Here is a 17978-nt window from a genome sequence, read left to right as displayed (position 1 = left end):
CATTTGACCTGCTGTCCAAGTTATAATAATATAGAGACATTTTAAAATGTTGGTATCTGACTTATCAGTTGGAGCAGAAAGATATAAAGGCAAGAGCATCTGTGCTTTATTACATTTTTATTACACTGTGTGAGCGTTGGAGATAATCCGCTTCTTTCACATGGAAATGGATTTTCTAAACTCTGAATGAATAAATAATAAAGAGCAATGGAATAATAGGAAGGATTAAATGCACCTTCCTAGATTCAAAGTGAAAAACTATACACCCCATTATACCCTGCGGCTTGCTTTTTTTTTCTTAGTATTATTATCTACCTCTTAAAAGGCGTAAGGAATAGATCTTTGGGACATAAGAACATTAACTTGTAATCCAGATAAACTCAGCCATCTCCAAAGGGCTTGGAAAGTGTCCTCACTTCTCTGTCTTAGTGCCTGTGTCTCCAAACAGGTAGCAAGGAGACCCACTTTCTCCTTGTCATGCTGAAGATTTTGTTCTTAATAAGATGTGAAGCTGCTAAGAAGTTGAAGGAATGACTGTCCCTCGCTTACCTGTAGCTAACTAAATATATGCTCCTGGGATTCTCTAATCAAAGTTGTGTTCATGTAAGTGTTCTTGCAGGAGTTCTTGATGCTTTGCTGTTGGTAAAGGTTCCCACAATCTCTGTTTCTCTGTGAGAAAGAAGCTCTTGCATGTCACTGTTACAAAGGCCGCTGGATCTTGGCGAGGCCAAACCCACCCCATGTAGTTGTGGCCTGTGAGAACCTGGAGAAAAAACTTGACAAATCCAGCCTGTTTCATCCTGTCAGGGTTCACTTTTAGCTGATGAAGGAGTTAGGAGTGGTCAATAAATGAAGTAAATTAGCTTGAGATGTAAAGGGTTTTTTTTCAGATTTCAATCAAAGCAAACTAAGCAAGTTCTTTGCTAGTGTAGCTTTTAATTTGCTGCAGGTGTAGTTTTACTGACAGTTGCTGAATAGCTTGTTTTCCACTCAAATAAATAGATCGAGCTTCAGAGCAACAATTTACAGCAAGGTCAGAGATGATATTGGTGATTTTATAATAATATTTATAGTTCACTGTGTTCATCCATCTGCATGTGCATGAGAGGCTGAGAGAGCTAGGACTCTAGCCGGGAAAAGAGAAGGCTGAGGGGAGACCTTATTAATGACTATAAGTATCTAAAGGGTGGGTGCAAGGAGGATGGAGCCAGACTGTTTAGTAGAGCCCAGTGACAGGATGAGGGGCAACAGGCACAAGCTGGAACATGGGAAGTTCCATTTCAATATGAGGAAAAACTTGTTTACAGTGAGGGTGACAGAGCCCTGGGACAGGCTGCCCAGGGAGGTTGTGGAGTCCCCTTCTCTGGAGATATTCAAGACCCATCTGGATGCAGTTCTGGGTAATGTGCTCTAGGCAGTCCTGCTTTAGCAGGGGAGTTGGACTAGATCTTCAACTACAGGTCCCTTCCAACTCTGACTATTCCATGATTCCATGACATAAGGGAGAAGATGCATCCAAAGTCACAAGGCATGCACCTGACACTCAGATGGAAAACTGTTGCAAGATTTTCTGGCTGTCACCAGATGAGATAATTTCGGGTTTTTGTGAAACAGCTTCACATAAAAAAATACAGTAGCAGAAGCTTTGATTAAAGGGATCTGAATGTTGAAATACTTACATTTTTTGAGCAATCTTTGTGTCAGCCTTCCTGAAATATTTTGTTGAAACGCGTATTTTAAAACACATATTTAAAAAAGCCCCACACTTCTGCTCCAGTGTATATTTCCAGTAGTATACAGGAGAGATCTGTACTCTGCAATCATGGTCTTGGTGATTTGGGGTTTGATTTTTATGGGACAGTTCTCTAGTTTTATTTCTGGCCTCACATTTTTGTACACAGTAATATACATTCTGACCCTGATGGGCAATAACTAAGAAAGTGGTTTCACAACCTATTACACATTCCCACCTTATCCTGGGCCCTAACAGCACCTTGGGGGTTCTTCCTCACTTCAGGGCCAGCATTTGTGTGTCTGCAGGGTTGGACAGATCCAGGAGCTCCTTCAGCATCCACATGACTCTGATGCTGATCCGGGTACAGGAGAGAGGGGTGTTTGTGTGCAGAAGCAGGGAGGGGGAATCAAGACAGCTTCTTTGGTGGCTGCCCATGCTTAGATCATCTTCAAATTATTCTGAATCCTCAGCCTAAGTTAATTTGCATTCACGTTTGGATTTCTGTTTTATGTGAGATTGAGGACTTTACCTTGTATGAAGTACCTGCCATTGTTCAGTGCTGCAGCACATTGCTATCCTAAGCCTGCTGTAATTGTTCTGTGGTAATACCAACGCTGGAAAATGGAGGAGAAACAACAGCTTGTCAAGTTTTTGTCGTCTTTTTGTATACAGAATTTGTGGTGTTAGTGCAGCCTCTGAAGGATGCTCGGCAGACAGGAATGCAGCAGCTGCAGACAGCCAGACGTCCTGAGTATAGATTTATAAATGGGCTGTAGGAAAGGTGGAAAGCTTTAGAGGTGCTGCCTGTATTAGTCCTGAAGTGTATGATGATCAGATGTCAGTGTGCGTTTTGTTAAAGGCTGAGAACATTTTAGAGAAGGGGAAAAAAAAATAAAAAAGAAGAAAATAGAGGAAATGCACATAGAGTGTTTGCAAGCAGGTGTGCTAAAGCTGCTTCTGCTGCATGGAAAATGCCCTTCGTTGCCTGGAACCCAGCATTTGTGGATTATGGTGGCAGTCCAATCCAATTGTCACAGTAACATAGCACTGTTCCTTCAGTTATTAGACAATTACACTTATTGGGGCGCGGGGGGAGATTTGGTGCCAAACATTCAAAACAGAATTGCAAGCTTTGTCGAGGCTCACTTTAACAAGTGGTCACTGTAAATTAAAACTGGTAGTTTTATTAATAAAGCAGCATAGAATTGATATAGCTATACATAAGTATCTCTAATTTCTTATACAAAGAGAGGAAAAGCTATCTGTGTGTCTGCATTTATGTGCATGTAGTTTTCAGGAGCTGTGGGATTAGTGGGTATTCCAGTATTTGCAAAGATTCAGTACCATGTCTAGCGTGCAGGCAGTGATAAGGCAGCACTCACTCGGTTGCTATGACTTTTGCTTCCCAGCAAGTTAACCTGTCCTGTATGTAGACAGATTACCCTCTTCTTGTTATGTCTGATGTTCCACATGCATTAGATACTGACCACATTAATATGTGAAGGTTCTGGTTATATAATGGGAGGTTTATTTTTCTTACAGAGTTAAATAATACAGAGGTTGTGTATTCTCTGTGCACATGAAATACTGAAAACCTTTTCATCCATCTACTGAGTCTGAATGTTAAAGTTCTTTCAGCTGGAAATGCAAGATCTAGTCAGGCTACAGAAGCATATATAAACAATGTTCACTAATTTCAGTAGAGTTAAAGTGAATTTCAACATCATTTGAACTGATCTTTTGGCTTATTTGGAAGATTAGAATAAAACCCAAGATTGAATTCTCTACCTGATTCAGTTTCCTATTGATTGAATCCTTTTAGACTCATCTCTGATTTAACAGTGTATTTTTATTAAAGCCAAGCATACAAACACCAATTATCCAAGCTGCATCTAATTTCCTTCCACTTTTTTTTTTTCCTTTTGCTGCCAATGGATTAGAAGACCTGATTAGAATTCAGCTTGAAAGCTGAAAAGCAGATCCTTAAATGAGAATGTCTGCATTAGGAATTAAAATATCTGTACTGGGCATAAAATCCTCCTCCTTATCTCTAATAATGTAAACACACTTGGTTAAGTTGATCTGTCACGTGCCTGGTGCAATGTGCCTGAATTAGGAGCACGTATTAGAACGGGTGGAACAGGGTCTGTGGCTCATCCTGCTGAGAGATGACATCACTAGTATATTTTAACATCGAAGTGCTTTGCATAAATATCCCCTTACCACAAGGGTTAATGTGATAAGAGTTTGAAGGGCTTTATTTTTGCTTTATGTGTTTTTACCTCCTGGCACCAAGAATGTTTGCATGTGCCCAAGCAGGAGGAGCAAGGCAAAGAAGGGACCTTCTGAGGTTTTACTGTTGGCAGCTTCTACAGAGTTAAGGGTTTTCTAACAACACAAAGGTCAAATAAATAATTGAAAAGCATCACCAACTCACTACCCAGAAGACCCCAAACTGGTAAATGCATGCATTTAACATGCCATTAAAGTGCTGGCCCGTGTCTGAAATACAAGAAAGAGTTATAAAATCAATTAAATTGTGTGCTCTCATTTGACTAGGTTATTAATTTCCTCCAGACACCTAGGGTGCTTTGCCTAGGATGAGGAAGCCATATCATGACCCATATGCAGGCTGTTGCTGTGCAGCTTTATGACCTGAAGCAGTTGGTGGCGTGTGCATCAAATCATCCTACCTCATTTCAGAGGGAGACATTTGGATGTCAGGATTTTGAAGGGAGTTTATTATTAATTATTTCTCTAATTATATAGCATTAGAGATGTTTCATGCTTTGAAAAGGCACATGAGAATTCTGCTTATATTATCAGGATGCCCAGAAGAGTTAGAAAATCTTAATTGGATGACTTCACTGCAAATAGTAAGAGGAGACAAGTAGTAGCAGGGATAGGCAACATCCTAGCACATCAGCACTGGAAAAACTAGATAAAAGAGATGGTGTCTAATAAGCTTGAGAGGAGAGAATGGGGCTGTGTCCTCTGTGGTCACCTGGGAACTGTTCTGGCCAGTTTGGGTGACACCATGAGAAGTCTTGGAGCTGGGAGGAGCAGTAGGGGTTGAGGGAGATATCAAGGAGGTGGTCCCATTGCCATCTTCATTTTACACTACTTGTGCTAACAATGGAGTTTGATAGTGCAATGGAAGCATTGCAGATGCTTCTAATAAGTGATGTTTTTGCAGACTAGGGTATTGCTTAAGGAGTGAGCTGATTTCTTGTGGGAAGTGAAGTATTTCCTGAGTTGCTTTCTATTTTCCTTTTTTCTTGCTGCGTTGTGGAAGGCAGAATTAGACAGTGGTGAGATTTCACTCCCTGTGTGTGACTGCACATCCCAGGAGTTAATTGTCACATCGTGTCTGCAGAGAAATATCCAACCTGATTGTTCAGAGCTAGAAACCTGCATGACTGCAGGGGATTTTCTTGGTTCTGGTAGGAGTCAGGCTACCTGGAGATGGGCAAAGCAAATCTGTTCATCTTGTGCAATGAGTTAAGCATAACTGCAGTTGACATCATGCACAAGTGAAATCCAGTGATATTTCGTTCCTTCAGACCTTATCCCCTCCTTATCTTGTCTTCTTTTGAGTCAACATGATTCTGGCAAAGCTTGTTTGTGACACCCAGTAAATCTAATGTAGAGTACCCTAAATGCTGTGGATTAGCCCCACTATGGATGAGAAACAACATAACTGCCTTGGTATGGGATCCCCCCTTGACTTCATGAGCCATGGTGGGAAGCCTGGCACATGGACTTGGGCTCAATATTATGCTACCTTTCCAGTGAAAAGAGGCCACATTAGCATCTTGTATGTGTTAATATCTCTTATGTTAAGAAAGGTAATTTAAGTGTGAAATAGCTGTAGGAATTTCAGTTTCCAGAAACTGATGAATAGTAGTATTTTGAGGTTCTCAATTAAATCTATTTAATGAATGTTCTTCATTACATGCCTCTCCTTGTTAATTAGAAGTGATTTTTACTCCTCTTTATCAAGTCAGGGCAAGTATATCACCTTTTCCTCGCTGCTGCTTATGATAAAGTGTGTGTCCAGATTGTTTTGTGAAGTGTCCCCATGAATATTTAATTGCATGTGCATCCACACATCCATCCACTGTCCTCTCTGAGCTCCAACCTCTGATGATTCAATACATTAAAAATACTTTCTTTTTTTTTTTTAATCTGTTTTTATTTATACCTGTCAGTAGGAATTCCCCTTTTCTGTGTAATCACATGGTTATGACACGATTTTAACCGTGCCAGTTTGGACCAAGGCAATTAATCACTGCTGAACACTACAGAAATGACAGATCCAGAATTAATTTCTCTGAGTACAGAGGTGAAGTTTGTACTTGCCATAAGTGAGAACCTGCCAGACAAATGTGAATTTGTTCCCTGCTTTGGATCCATTACCTGTGTTCATTTAACAAACAAAGCCAAAACAAAACACAAAACAGCCCCCACCTGATTCCTCTTCTGTTTCTTTCCTACAGGTTGAAGCAATACTTGTGAACATTTTTGGTGGGATTGTGAATTGTGCCATTATAGCCAATGGTATAACCAAAGCCTGCAGAGAACTAGAGCTGAAAGTACCTCTGGTGGTCAGACTGGAAGGTGAGTGCTCCTGTTTTCAGACAAAAATCATCCCTCAGGTGTGGAGGACCCACTCTGCCTGCCTACCTTTGCTCTCTAAGCTCTAAACAGATTATTCCCACACAATGAAAATGTGTCCCATTCTTCATCCATAGCATCACCTGAAGTCAATAAATTCTTCCCTTACATATTTCTGTATCCCAGGTGGTACATGAAGCCATGACATTTTGCAAGGACAGCATTATGGTTTTGCTTCTGATATTTGCAATGCAAATAGAAATTATTTTGATGCCAATTTCTATTTACTGGAAGGTATTTCTGTTTCAAATGGTTTTTTTACTGAATGCAATTCCATTATTGCTAAACCTGCAGCAACACAGAGTTTTCTTAAATTTACTCCAATATCCTAATTAAAAGAGAGATTTTAGAAACAGTATTTGTGAGAGAGAGATTCCTGTAACATATTCTTCAGCCCAAATATTGAATCCAGCTAAAATCTGTTAAAAACCAGAAGATTTGGTGAAGGTAAGGAATATGTCTATATTTTTAAAGTAAATCCAGCTTTATTAAATTGGAAACAAAAAAGTAATAGAGAGGTGAGGAAGAGCACTCTTTGGCAGTTACTGGTTTTAATATAATGGCAGTGGGTACAGAGTTTTGTCTCTCATTTCTGAGAAATACCCTGAAGGAGAAAGAGAGGTTTTTCTTCTGCCACTGAATGAAAAAGTTTTTCGGTTGAAATCAGCACAACTCTGTTAAACTTAAAACATTTTTAATTATTTTTTTTGTTAAGTAGCTTTGGAAAATAGAAGGTTTTCTGTTTGGTTCTCTAAGGCCTGTTCCTGAGAAACATGAATATTCATGTTTGAGTGTGTGTAAAGGGGGTAAAATGTCCTGTCACTCAGCATGGGTGGTGAAGGGAGGAAATGCATCCTCTTATGCACCTGAGGTACAAAACATTCAGGTGGCTTTTAACACTAAGATAGAAAGGGGAGGCAAAATTGCTCTGACTACAACAGGAATTTTCTTTTTCAAAAAATAAAGTCACCAGGATTCACTCAGCCCTTTAGTGAGATGGGTGTATCTGCCTTTCATGAGAAAGCAGGTTTTCCCATCCCTCATTCTCATGCTACATTAAACACCATACCCAGGACATGTCAGGGGTTAATTATCACATCCCATGGCAGTTTCGTCCTCTAAAACTTCTGCTGTGCACTTCATGGCAGTGCAATGGCAAAATGCATTCTTAGTTTATTGTGAGTAGCCTCTTTGCTGCAGGAAGTGCAGGAGAATGTAAATAATCTAAAGTGGATATTAAAAGCAAATAGTAAAAATTTCCTTTGGATGATGCAGCACCACTAAACACCTTAAGAGAGCAAGTAGATAGTTTAACAGGAATGAATGAGAGACTGAGGAATTGCTTAGAATCAGGGAAGTTTCATAATGTGAAATCTCATTATCTATGAGCTCAAGGCAATTTTTGTTTAGCTTCTTTGTCAAAGCCAGAAACGTTTCCAGTCTGTCATAGCTGCCAAAAAGTTTATCAGAACTGAAAGACTTTTTCATCTATTGTACCTGTTTTTCAGCAAAGATATTGGAAGAGCTTTTATTTTTCCTTCTAAATGAGACTGTTGCAAGTTCTTTCTTATGCCTTCTTTGAGACCAGTATAAGGAAGACAAGAAAATCAACTCACTCGTTTTAACCTGCAGTCTTCTAGGTCTGCCACTGGCTTTTCTTGACCTTTCTCCAGTGCTTTTGATACTTCCATGACTGTACACTAGTAAAGGTGAATTATTTGTTTAAATGTGACTTCAGGGTGATTGCAAGAGGCAAAGCAGTCCCTGGGCCGAGTGAGGGGAGTCCCAGTGCTGCTGCACTGGAAGAGATGTGGAGCAGGAGAGCTTCTGCCTTGGGGTTGCACAAAGCCCTACAGAGGTGACTGCAAGGTACCTGTGACCTTTCTGAGAGTTGTGTGTTGCTTCATCCACAGAGGCTGAAGCTGAACCTTCAGAATGCCTAACACAGCTTTTAGTGCAAGCATCTCTTGGTCATCTTCTCATGATTGCTTGCTCTATGCTAGCTTTGTAATAGTGTTTCTCTGAGACTAGTTGCTGACTCCAGAGTTTCTTTAAGAAACTGTCCCAGTATAATACAGAAAACTCTCTCTTTGATATAATGTTTATCTCAAAAGTTCTTTTAGTTCCTTCTCTTATTCCTAGTGTTACCATCAATTCATCCTAAATAAGGAGCTGTGATGTTTAAAGCCTTCAGATGTTGTACTTAGAAACTGTTAGCTAGTAAGTCCTGCTTTCTCTGCCTCCTTAATCACCCAGCCAAGCAGTATATACACACACACATGTGGTTCTTTTAATCTTTCCTCAGAAATCTGTCCCTCTAGATCCTTAATCATCTTCGTTGTTGTTCTTTGAAATCACACTGGGTTATCCAAATATGCAAGAATTTTGAATTAATAATGAGTACTGTGGAAACAATAAGCCTTCCCACGACTTTTTAAAACATCACCAATACCATTTTGCAATTCAAAAGGAGAAAAAGGGACAAGCACTTTTTTGGATTTCCATTTTGAACATTTTGCCAACAGAAGTTTCATGATTTGTTCCCATAAATCTAACAGATTTGTGACCTGCACTTTAAAGACTCTTTGCCCACATACACTGTATTACAAAAGTCTTGATGACTAGAGTTTTAATCAGTCAAATCTGTCTTGATTTAGCAGGATTCTGTGGACAAATCTTAGTTCTCGATTGTATAATAATTACAAGCTGTTTTACCAGTGGATAAAGAAAGGATTATTCTCCTCTTTGAAAATGGTAACTTTATAATTACATGTATTTACTTGCCTTATCAGTAAAGAACTCACCAGCTAAGACATGGGATTATTGTTGCTTAAAAAGCTCATGGACAAATGGAGAAACCACATATTCAAAATTTTCTCTTGTACAGATGTAGAAAACTAACTTTTGCTGGCTTTATACAGCATTTTTCCCCTTTAAAGTGTAATGTACTTCAGTTAAGTTTTGTGAAAACTAACTAGAAGTGCTGAATAGAAGCCATACCTTGTATCTCATTTATGTAGCTCAGAGTTAGATGGAAAGAGGAAAGAATAAAAAAATATCTTCTAAAGCTAGAAATTTTACATTCTTTCAGAAAATGAATTACCTGCTTCTCTGGTTTGTAGGACAAGAACTGTGAAGAAATAGAACTACTTAATATGTTTAAACACAGCTAGAAGCAAGTTAGCATTTATTCAAATGTCTGGATCCAAAATTTCCTATTATATTTTCAGCCATGTGATTCATGACCTTCTGTGTTCTTCAGAATCTAATGTGGTTTTTTAATATATTCAGAAATCTACATGCAAGTGCAGTTTTGTTCCAGTTTGCATATCTTGCTCACAGATATGGTTTAGTAGGTATACTTATGATTTTCAGAATCCCAGATTGCCTATCCAGAGAAAATAATGGAGTATTGCAAAGTCACATGTAGAATTTCATTCATATCAGCCTCCTCAGGCACCTTGGGTTTAAACAGTCAGCACAGATTTAAATGTGCTTGAGCCTTTCCCAGTTTGGATATATAAACATGGGGCAGAAGAAAGGATTAAAATATTATTTCAGAAAAGCTTAAGATTGAAAAGGGCAGAAGGTGTGAACAGAATTGAAGAGGTTTAATTGTCTCTTATGAGTAAGCAGTGGAAGTCAATTTATTCTTGACTGCAGAGGCAAGAGCTACAAGCTGTGTGAGCCACCAAAACTTCATATGTTCCCTAGCTAAAGATCATTACTGAAAGCTTATCAGTGGCCAGACTTCAAATCAAATGTTGACTGAAGGTTAGTCAGCAATGAACTTTAAACCTTGTGTATTATTCTCCAATACCTCTTTCTTTGAGACTTGAGAGGTTACAAGTTTCCAGCTTGTGGGCAAGCAGAAATGGCATGACCTGGATCCATACTGGCAGCAAAACTTGGCTCTCAAAACACTGACCTGTGTAGCACATCAAAGCTGAACCACTGCTGCTGATAATGTAACATGGTCACAATGTGTTCACCTCAATAATGTTGTCAGACATGCTGCACATTATGAAGTGTCTTGTCATAGCAGAATGTTCTGGGTAGAGCAGTTTATTTTGTGTTAGTCTTCTATTTCTGAAGATTCGCCAAAAGTACATAACTCTGTCTTCTCCCCTTTTATCATATTTACCTGAAAAAAGGTGCCGTTGCAGAGTCTTGCCTCCTCTCCAGCCATCAGCATCAAACAGTGGCAGTTTGGCATCTTCCTAATGGTTTTATGACAGTGCAAGTGAACAAATGGCCATGATCAAAATCCTGTTGGAGCATGGTTGGGAATGTTCCATTTGCTTGTTTTTGTTCAACCTGTGAAGTCCTCTTGACTTGTTTGTAACAATGTGAGTTGGTGTAATCTCACAACTTATGGAAACATGCTTAGATGAAATATTTCTTACTAGCGTTTTAAAGCAATGAGCTGAATAGAATTGCTTTGCTGGTGAAAGCAGAGATTTCAAGGCAGCAGAAGTGAAATGTGTGCACACACACTGACCAAGAGGTTGTTTCAGAACCCAGGTTTCAGGAAGGGAGGATATTTTGACTAAAAAGCCTGAAAGTATCTGCTGATAAAATTACATCTTTCCTATTTTCCCATGGAGTGTCGTTGACAGCAAAATGTAACAGAAGGGAAAACATCTTTTCCTCATTAGAAAGGATTCTTTTAATAGGAGCCAAGTTTAAAAAACAAAAAACAAACCCAAACAAAACCTCCCAGCAACAACAATAAAAGCCCTATAGGCTTCAGTCCTGTGAATCCTGACCATTTCTGAGTTGGCTACAGAGCAGGTGAAGGACAGGATATTTTAATAGCCCGTGTATGTGATTCTGTTTACAGTTCTCTAACACCATCCAGTGGCAGGAGGTTAATGTTAGAAGAGTGGGATTATTTATTTGTTTATTTTAACACCTACTGCAATGAGACGAGACCTTTCTTAAATGTTTTCAGTGTTTTCTGAACATTTAGTTTTAAAACTTTTGCCTCTGCTTGCAGCAGGATCACAGTATAATTTCTGTATTCTCCATATAACTAAAACATGTGTCACAATGGGATAAAAAGTTATCATTAAAAAAATTACAGGAAGGAAAATGTTTGCTGAAAAGTATGTTTAGTCGTATGCCTACAAAACATGTCTTTATTTAGTAAATATAAAATGTTCCCTTACTCTTTTGACTGAAGTGAGGGGTTTTTTCCAGCTTTCATATTTTCATTTGCCTGCATAAACACTCCCCCTTCCTTCTCAGTGGACTGTGTTTTGTATTGATTTTGTGATGCACGTTAGACAAGTGGTGTGCAGAGCAATCAATGCAATGCAGAGTAGAACCAATGTATTGTTCCCACTCTGACCTGTTAGTAAATTAATATTGGTCACTTAGTGAAGAACAAAAGTGAGTTTTAAGTATGTGACTATCACAAGCAGCACAATGTTTTTATCTGTGGGAAAATGTCCAGGACATTTTTTTTCCCCTCTTTCCAGTTTTTTCTCCTCACATCACTTTGTCTTGTAGAATCCTGTTAGAGAAATCCGTGCAATCTTGACTGTTTTAAATGTTTATCACACTTGTACCTAAATAACAGATAAAGCCTTCTTGGCCTGATGGGAATCACTATACAAATGTGAGGAACTTATCAGAGAAGAGAACCTTGGGAATCCATCTGGCTTCCCTGTACAGTTCTGCTCTGGCACTTGGCAGCATCCTACGATGGTTGAAAAAAATAAAAAAATCAAACATTTTGCTCTTTTTTGCCCATAAGAATCTTCTTTTTCTGCAGGAAAAGTCCCATAGAGTTCTGGATGTTACTGTGCAACCAAATGCCCCTTCTGTCAGAGGTTTCAGATGTCTTTGACCTTCCTACACAAGTCCCACATCATGTCCTCTTTTAAAAAGTTCACAGATGGGGACCACAGGCCTCTTCCAGACACCTGCCTCTCCTATCCCAAAATGCTGGGGCCTCCTGTGACAGAGATATCTTTGGGTCTTTCAGTGCTGGGAATGGGAATCCTGACTTGAGCATGCTGATGAAGCAGCCTTTTGAATTCCTCTACTACTGTTGTACAAATTCACACTTTTTATAAAAGCTGCCAAAAAACCCACAATCATCCTTTACAATGAACATTCTGAAAGCTGCACTGTAAAGAGTGTACTCCTTGCTTGGTTAATAATTAAGAATATAATTAGTTTATAGCTCCAAATATAATTAAAATTGCTTTTCCTATGTCTATGCATTACAAAGTAATTAAGCGTTTTGACATGGTAAACAGCAAGGAACTTGATGTGGAGGAGGGAGGTAGAATTAAGCCTAAAGAGGAGCAGCTCAGGGACTTGTGCCTGTGACTGCTGGTGTGATCCCAAACTGTGGATCCCACTCCTTCAGTAGGATATTTGACTCTAAGCTCTTCTGTGGTGCAGAGCGTATCAGTGCCCAAAATTGTCACTTGGCTTTGCTGGAAAAAGCTCTGGAGAATTCCTAGTTTCTGTTTCTCTTTTGCTTTCCAAGAGTAAGCTAGAGGAAATGGGAAGTGATGCACTTGTCTTGTTAATATCTTTTCAATGTATGTGTTTACTTGTTTTTCCCTTTCCTGGGCATGTGGTCTGATTGACCAGATGTGAGCCCTCAATGTACAAAATGAAGCACTTGTACTGTAGAGCTGCAGGGTCTCCTTCAACATGGGATAACTCGGTGCAGCAGCAGCAGGGGAAAAGGTGTCATGCTAAATGCTTCACAGGTCCCCTTTTTAGCAAGAATGCAAAAAAAATATATATTTAGGAGCAGTCCAGAACCAGTCATATTTGCAGGATTACCCAAATCTCTCTCGCAGTAGCCCATATTGCAGCTTTCAGTTAACAAGGGTGAATTTCAAGTGTTGTTGACTCACTGGATGCTGATCAGCTGTGCCTGGTTGTTGTTAGTAAATGTGTTAAATCTTCCAAGTGTCTTGAAAGCCTGATCCAGGATTCATTATCCACTGCCCCTGCTGGATGTCCCTACTGACTCTGGTGAATGTAGGATTGACCCTTTAACCTGCACAAAGCCCCTTTTGTGGATGCAAGTGCTCTTATCAGGTGGCATTGACTGTCAAAATTGTCACTGAAATTAAAAGTTTGTCTTCTCAGATTTGTCTAAACCACTGAGTGAAGCTGTTGTTAAACTGATGAGTAGTTTGAAGCATGAACTACTTTTACAGAGATTTAGTAGAAGATGCTCGTTTATTCATTAATATAATTAGTCATTTATGGTCAATGTTCTTTCCTAGGCACAAACGTTCATGAAGCCCAGCGGATTCTGAATGAAAGTGGCCTCCCCATCACGTCTGCAAATGACCTTGAGGATGCAGCCCAGAAGGCAGTGGCTAGTGTGGCCAAAAAGTAGCAACTTGAAGATGTTCTGATGGAGAGTGTGTGTTTCACAAGACTTCATTCCTGTTGCTCTTTCAGAGAGGATTAGTGGAGTTTTTCTAAGCAGTCATCAGTGTTGGTGGACTTAATTTGTGACACATGGCAAACTCAGGCCTTTGGTTTGTAAGGCAGTCTTCAGAAATTTTACAGCTACATTCTTGAAAGGTTTGTATGTGTTTGTATCATTTTGGTAATTTTGTTGGTCAGATCTGTAGTAAGACTTCACTTCACAAAGCCCTTTTTCTGCTTTCCTTCCAAAATCATCACTGGTAAACTCGAGGCAACAATTAATAATTGATTTCTGTCGACAGGATTGTTCTTTTATCAGGCACATACAGTTCACCTGTTTCACAGTCTTTTCATTTTTTAATATTGCAAAGACTCAGCAAGCTAATAATGGGTTTATTTTTTTATGGACTTTTACATAATGTAAAAAATTGTGCTTACAATAGATATTTTTATTCAAATGAATAGTGTTTATTTTCTTTTTCAGAAATCACACATTTTGCCTTAAGATTATTTTGTTTTGTAGATGCCAAAGTATACCTCACCATAGGAAAATGGATTGAACAGTTGGTAGTGAAAGGACTTTCCGTTCTTGTACTGTGTCTATCAGCTGGTGAAATCTGATTAATTTTATTTTCTAGTTTTGGGAAACCAGGTGCAGTGTTTCTAGGTCTAACAGTGCCATGGAGAGCTCTAGGAGGATGTCTCTGCCAGTAAGAAAATAGCTGCTAACTTTTTAAAATGACCTCTCTCATAAATATGTCACTGCTGTGAGGTTTTAAAATAAGATGAGACAAGGAAACACTTTTCTGTCAGGAGCATGGAGTATTCTTCAATTGATTTAACTTCCAAAAAACATTTCTGCTTTACTTGGAATAAAAACAAACAAATGAACTTTTCAATCTAAAATGTATTTGATTTCTCAGGCATCAGTAAAAAGAAGTGCAAGAAAAAGAAGTTTCAGTAACCAGATATTGACTGAGATTTATTTTGATTATATATTCTTTTGTAACAGTTGAAATTCAAGCTGTTAGTTACACAAATCACTTAGTCAGGGAACAGAAGACAATACCAAATGGCTTGTGTAACTAAAGAACACAGTACAAATCTGACTCAGCCCAGGACTTACATGCTGAAAATCATCAGTACATTTGAACAGTGAACAAATGAGTAGGTATTATGGTCTGGTTTTGTAAATGGGCAGAGAGGTAAAAATTTGTCTAATAAATTCTTAATTGTGATTTTTGAGCAGCTCTAATCAATACCATGTTCTATTTAGAAAAAGGTAAATAAATTTTTCTTGACGTTTCCATTAAAACTGTTACATTCAAAATAGATTATCTGCACTAATCTCTGTCTCTTGACACAAATAGGATAGACAGGTTGCTGTCAGCCACTGTAAGTTTTTTCTTCTCCCTTCCATTTTCTACATGTTGCTCAAGGAGAAATGTGTGAATATTAGAGTAGCAAAAAAATATGCCACTGTGTGTGAATGAGGGAGAAGGTTATCATTGCCTTTTCTTGGGAGGGTGCATAGATGCCCCCTGCTTTGAAGGAAGACATGTTTACCTCACCACAATGAACAGAAAAGTCACACTCTGTTTTTTAATACTGGAAATAGAAGTATTCTGGGGAAGAACTGTTTATGCAATGTTGTCATACACTGTGTATCTAACTTCTGGTCTCAGAAGCGTTTGTGGTGTGTGTGCCCGATGATTATTCTGCAATAACTAACACAATGTACAGCATTTCATCAAACAATTGTAAAAATGAAGTTGTTTAATGACTTTGTCCTTTCCATAAAATAGAAAATTGTTTAATTTGCTCTATTGTGTTCTGTGTTCTTCCATTCAGCATTTTGTTACAGGTGGGTGAAATCAGATGCATGGGGATGTAGTTTCAACTGGGTAGAACTGGTCTACTTAGAGATGTGCTTTTTCTCTGTCAATCTTTTTATCTCTATATATCTCTCCTTATATGGAGCCTAATGATAATACATCCAAATTTTATTCCTCCTAAGCCATATACAGAACAGAACAGTATAATTTTTAATTTTTCAGATGTCATATGGAAAATTTCATAAGCTCTTGGTTTGTGTTTTGAACGTTTGGCATTTCACTTTATCAAGACACTGTAACCAGAGGTTCTCATTCCCTGTTCATTTTGCTCTATGTGATGGTGTCCACGGGTTTGATTTTATTTGCATGGGTCATTTCCCTATCAATGGAAATGTGTAATGTTAGGTCTGGTGTCCCTTGGAAAGCAGTTTTAGTTACATTTCCTGTGATTTTAGCTGTTACACATAGCAAGGAAATGCAATGCCTAGAAGGGATGATTTTGCCTTTGCTTGAGCAGCTTTGCAGAGCTGCATCCTGACCAGAGTGCAAGTTTCTGTCCTCAGCAGCTGCCTGCTGCCCCCCTGCCTCTGCAGGATCAGGAAAGCTCAAACCCTAAGGCCACATAGCTGAGAGTTGTCCCTCTCACAGAAAGGGAACAGCAGTGGTGTAAGCAGTGGGTAAGTTCCATTTAATCCCCTTTACGAAAGTTTCAAGCAGGATCTAGTTAGCCCTTCAATCTTGACATTTCAGTCTGTATTAATAAAGCTCAGTAGGATTGGGCACTAAGAAGGCAAAACAGGAGGAAACTTAACACTGGCAGTGTGTTACATCTTTAACAAGATACCTTTAAATTCTCACAGTGAAAGTATAACATCTGGGAGTTCTGGAGTAATGTCCTTAACGTGCATTTACTATCCTATTTGTCAGGCCTGTTCTTCCCTACAACCGGAAAACCAGCTGGTATCATGTAAAATTGCTGATTGGAACAGCACGTCAGAACAAATCAGTCACCAGATGAGATCCTGAGCGGAGCCATCTCTTTGCAGCATGGTCTCCTTCTCCAGTCAGGAGCAGTGCTGTGCCACTTGCCTTGCCCTCCTAGGTGAGCCTGGTCAGGTCACCTTGGGGATTTTCAGACCTGGGCACCTACAATATCTTGTGGTTATTACGTGTCAAATTGGCCCAGGTAGTTCCTGTGTGCTGAGAGCTGAGCACAGTACTAGCTGGGTCTACTAAAAGTGTCCCAAAACATAGGTCTGAGCAGCCTGGCTGGGCCAGAAGAGCCAGGAGGTCTGTGAGCACAAGGCTAGGTGCTGGGAAAAGCAACTCTTATAATGAAAGCTGTCAAATTAGTTACAAAAATCCAAAGACCTCCTAGGCTTAGTTGTTTATTACACGACATGTGACATGCCAATACTAGGTGCTGCTGTAAGCCTCACTGAAAGACCTGCAAGATTTTATGCCTTGTTTATCTTTTTGCAGCCTTCCAGAAAATTGAAGTTCCTTTTGAAGTCAAGGTCAGCTCTAGCAAAGGGCAAGTGGGGGTAGCAGGTCATTGCATGTTTTCACCTCAGTTTCTTTCCCCTTCCTTTACTAAACTTGCTGGGTTTTCTCCTCACTTTTCCATCCGTGTAGCTCTCTCCCTGTGCTTCCTCAGTACTTAAGGTGTCATCCTCAAAACTGGCAGAGTCCACACCTCTGGGTTTTGCTGGGTTTGCATGGTTTGACTGGCTGGTTGGCCTGGGTACATTAGGTGAGCATCCAGCTGCCTGCTTGGGAAGTGGGTGTGCTCAGCCCTTCTGCCAGTGCCAGCCTAACACTGTGCTACCAGCAGGCACCAGCATTCCCATACAAGAGTAAATGCAGGAGACAAAGTAAGCTGAGAAGCAGTTTGACTTGCCTGTAGACAAATACATTTGTAAGAGATAAGAGGTGTGAAAAGCATGGGAAAGCCTGAAACACATGTAAAGGGCTGCTTCAAAGAGAGAAGAAATACTCTTCTTCAAGGAGAAATAGTCTTCCTCACATCCAGTGTGGCCCAGACAAGCAGTGAGGAGCTTAGACTATAGTAAGGGACACTTAGGTCAGAATCATAACCATGAAGTAAGCCAGGAAATGGGCTGTGAAATCATCAATGAGTGTTTTTTAGAGTTAGCTGGGAGTTTGTCAGGGATGGCTTAAGAAGACTAGATTTTTGCCTCAGGGCAGAAGGATGGATGAGGTGACCTTCCAGCCTGATCTGATAGGATTTAATGCATGTTGGTAAGGTCTTGTTTCTTATTTTCTTCCCAACTTGTAGATACAGAGAGGAAAAAGGA

The 17978-nt window shown here is 39.5% G+C and overlaps 1 protein-coding gene across 1 annotated transcript in view; it reads left to right on the top strand.

Moving 5' to 3' along the window:
• SUCLG2 (succinate-CoA ligase GDP-forming subunit beta) overlaps positions 1–15647 on the top strand; it is a 119889-nt gene extending 104242 nt beyond the window's left edge. Inside the window, exons 10-11 of the mRNA XM_051627586.1 lie at positions 6235–6355; positions 13675–15647. Of these exons, the coding sequence (XP_051483546.1) occupies positions 6235–6355; positions 13675–13790 (237 nt within the window). The 3' untranslated portion in view covers positions 13791–15647. The remainder of the gene's footprint in view (positions 1–6234; positions 6356–13674) is intronic.
• The last annotated feature ends 2331 nt before the right edge of the window (positions 15648–17978 follow it).

Source organism: Apus apus, chromosome 9, assembly GCF_020740795.1.
Source record: "Apus apus isolate bApuApu2 chromosome 9, bApuApu2.pri.cur, whole genome shotgun sequence".
Classification (NCBI taxonomy): domain Eukaryota; kingdom Metazoa; phylum Chordata; class Aves; order Apodiformes; family Apodidae; genus Apus; species Apus apus.
This window is presented reverse-complemented; position numbering and strand designations above follow the sequence as displayed.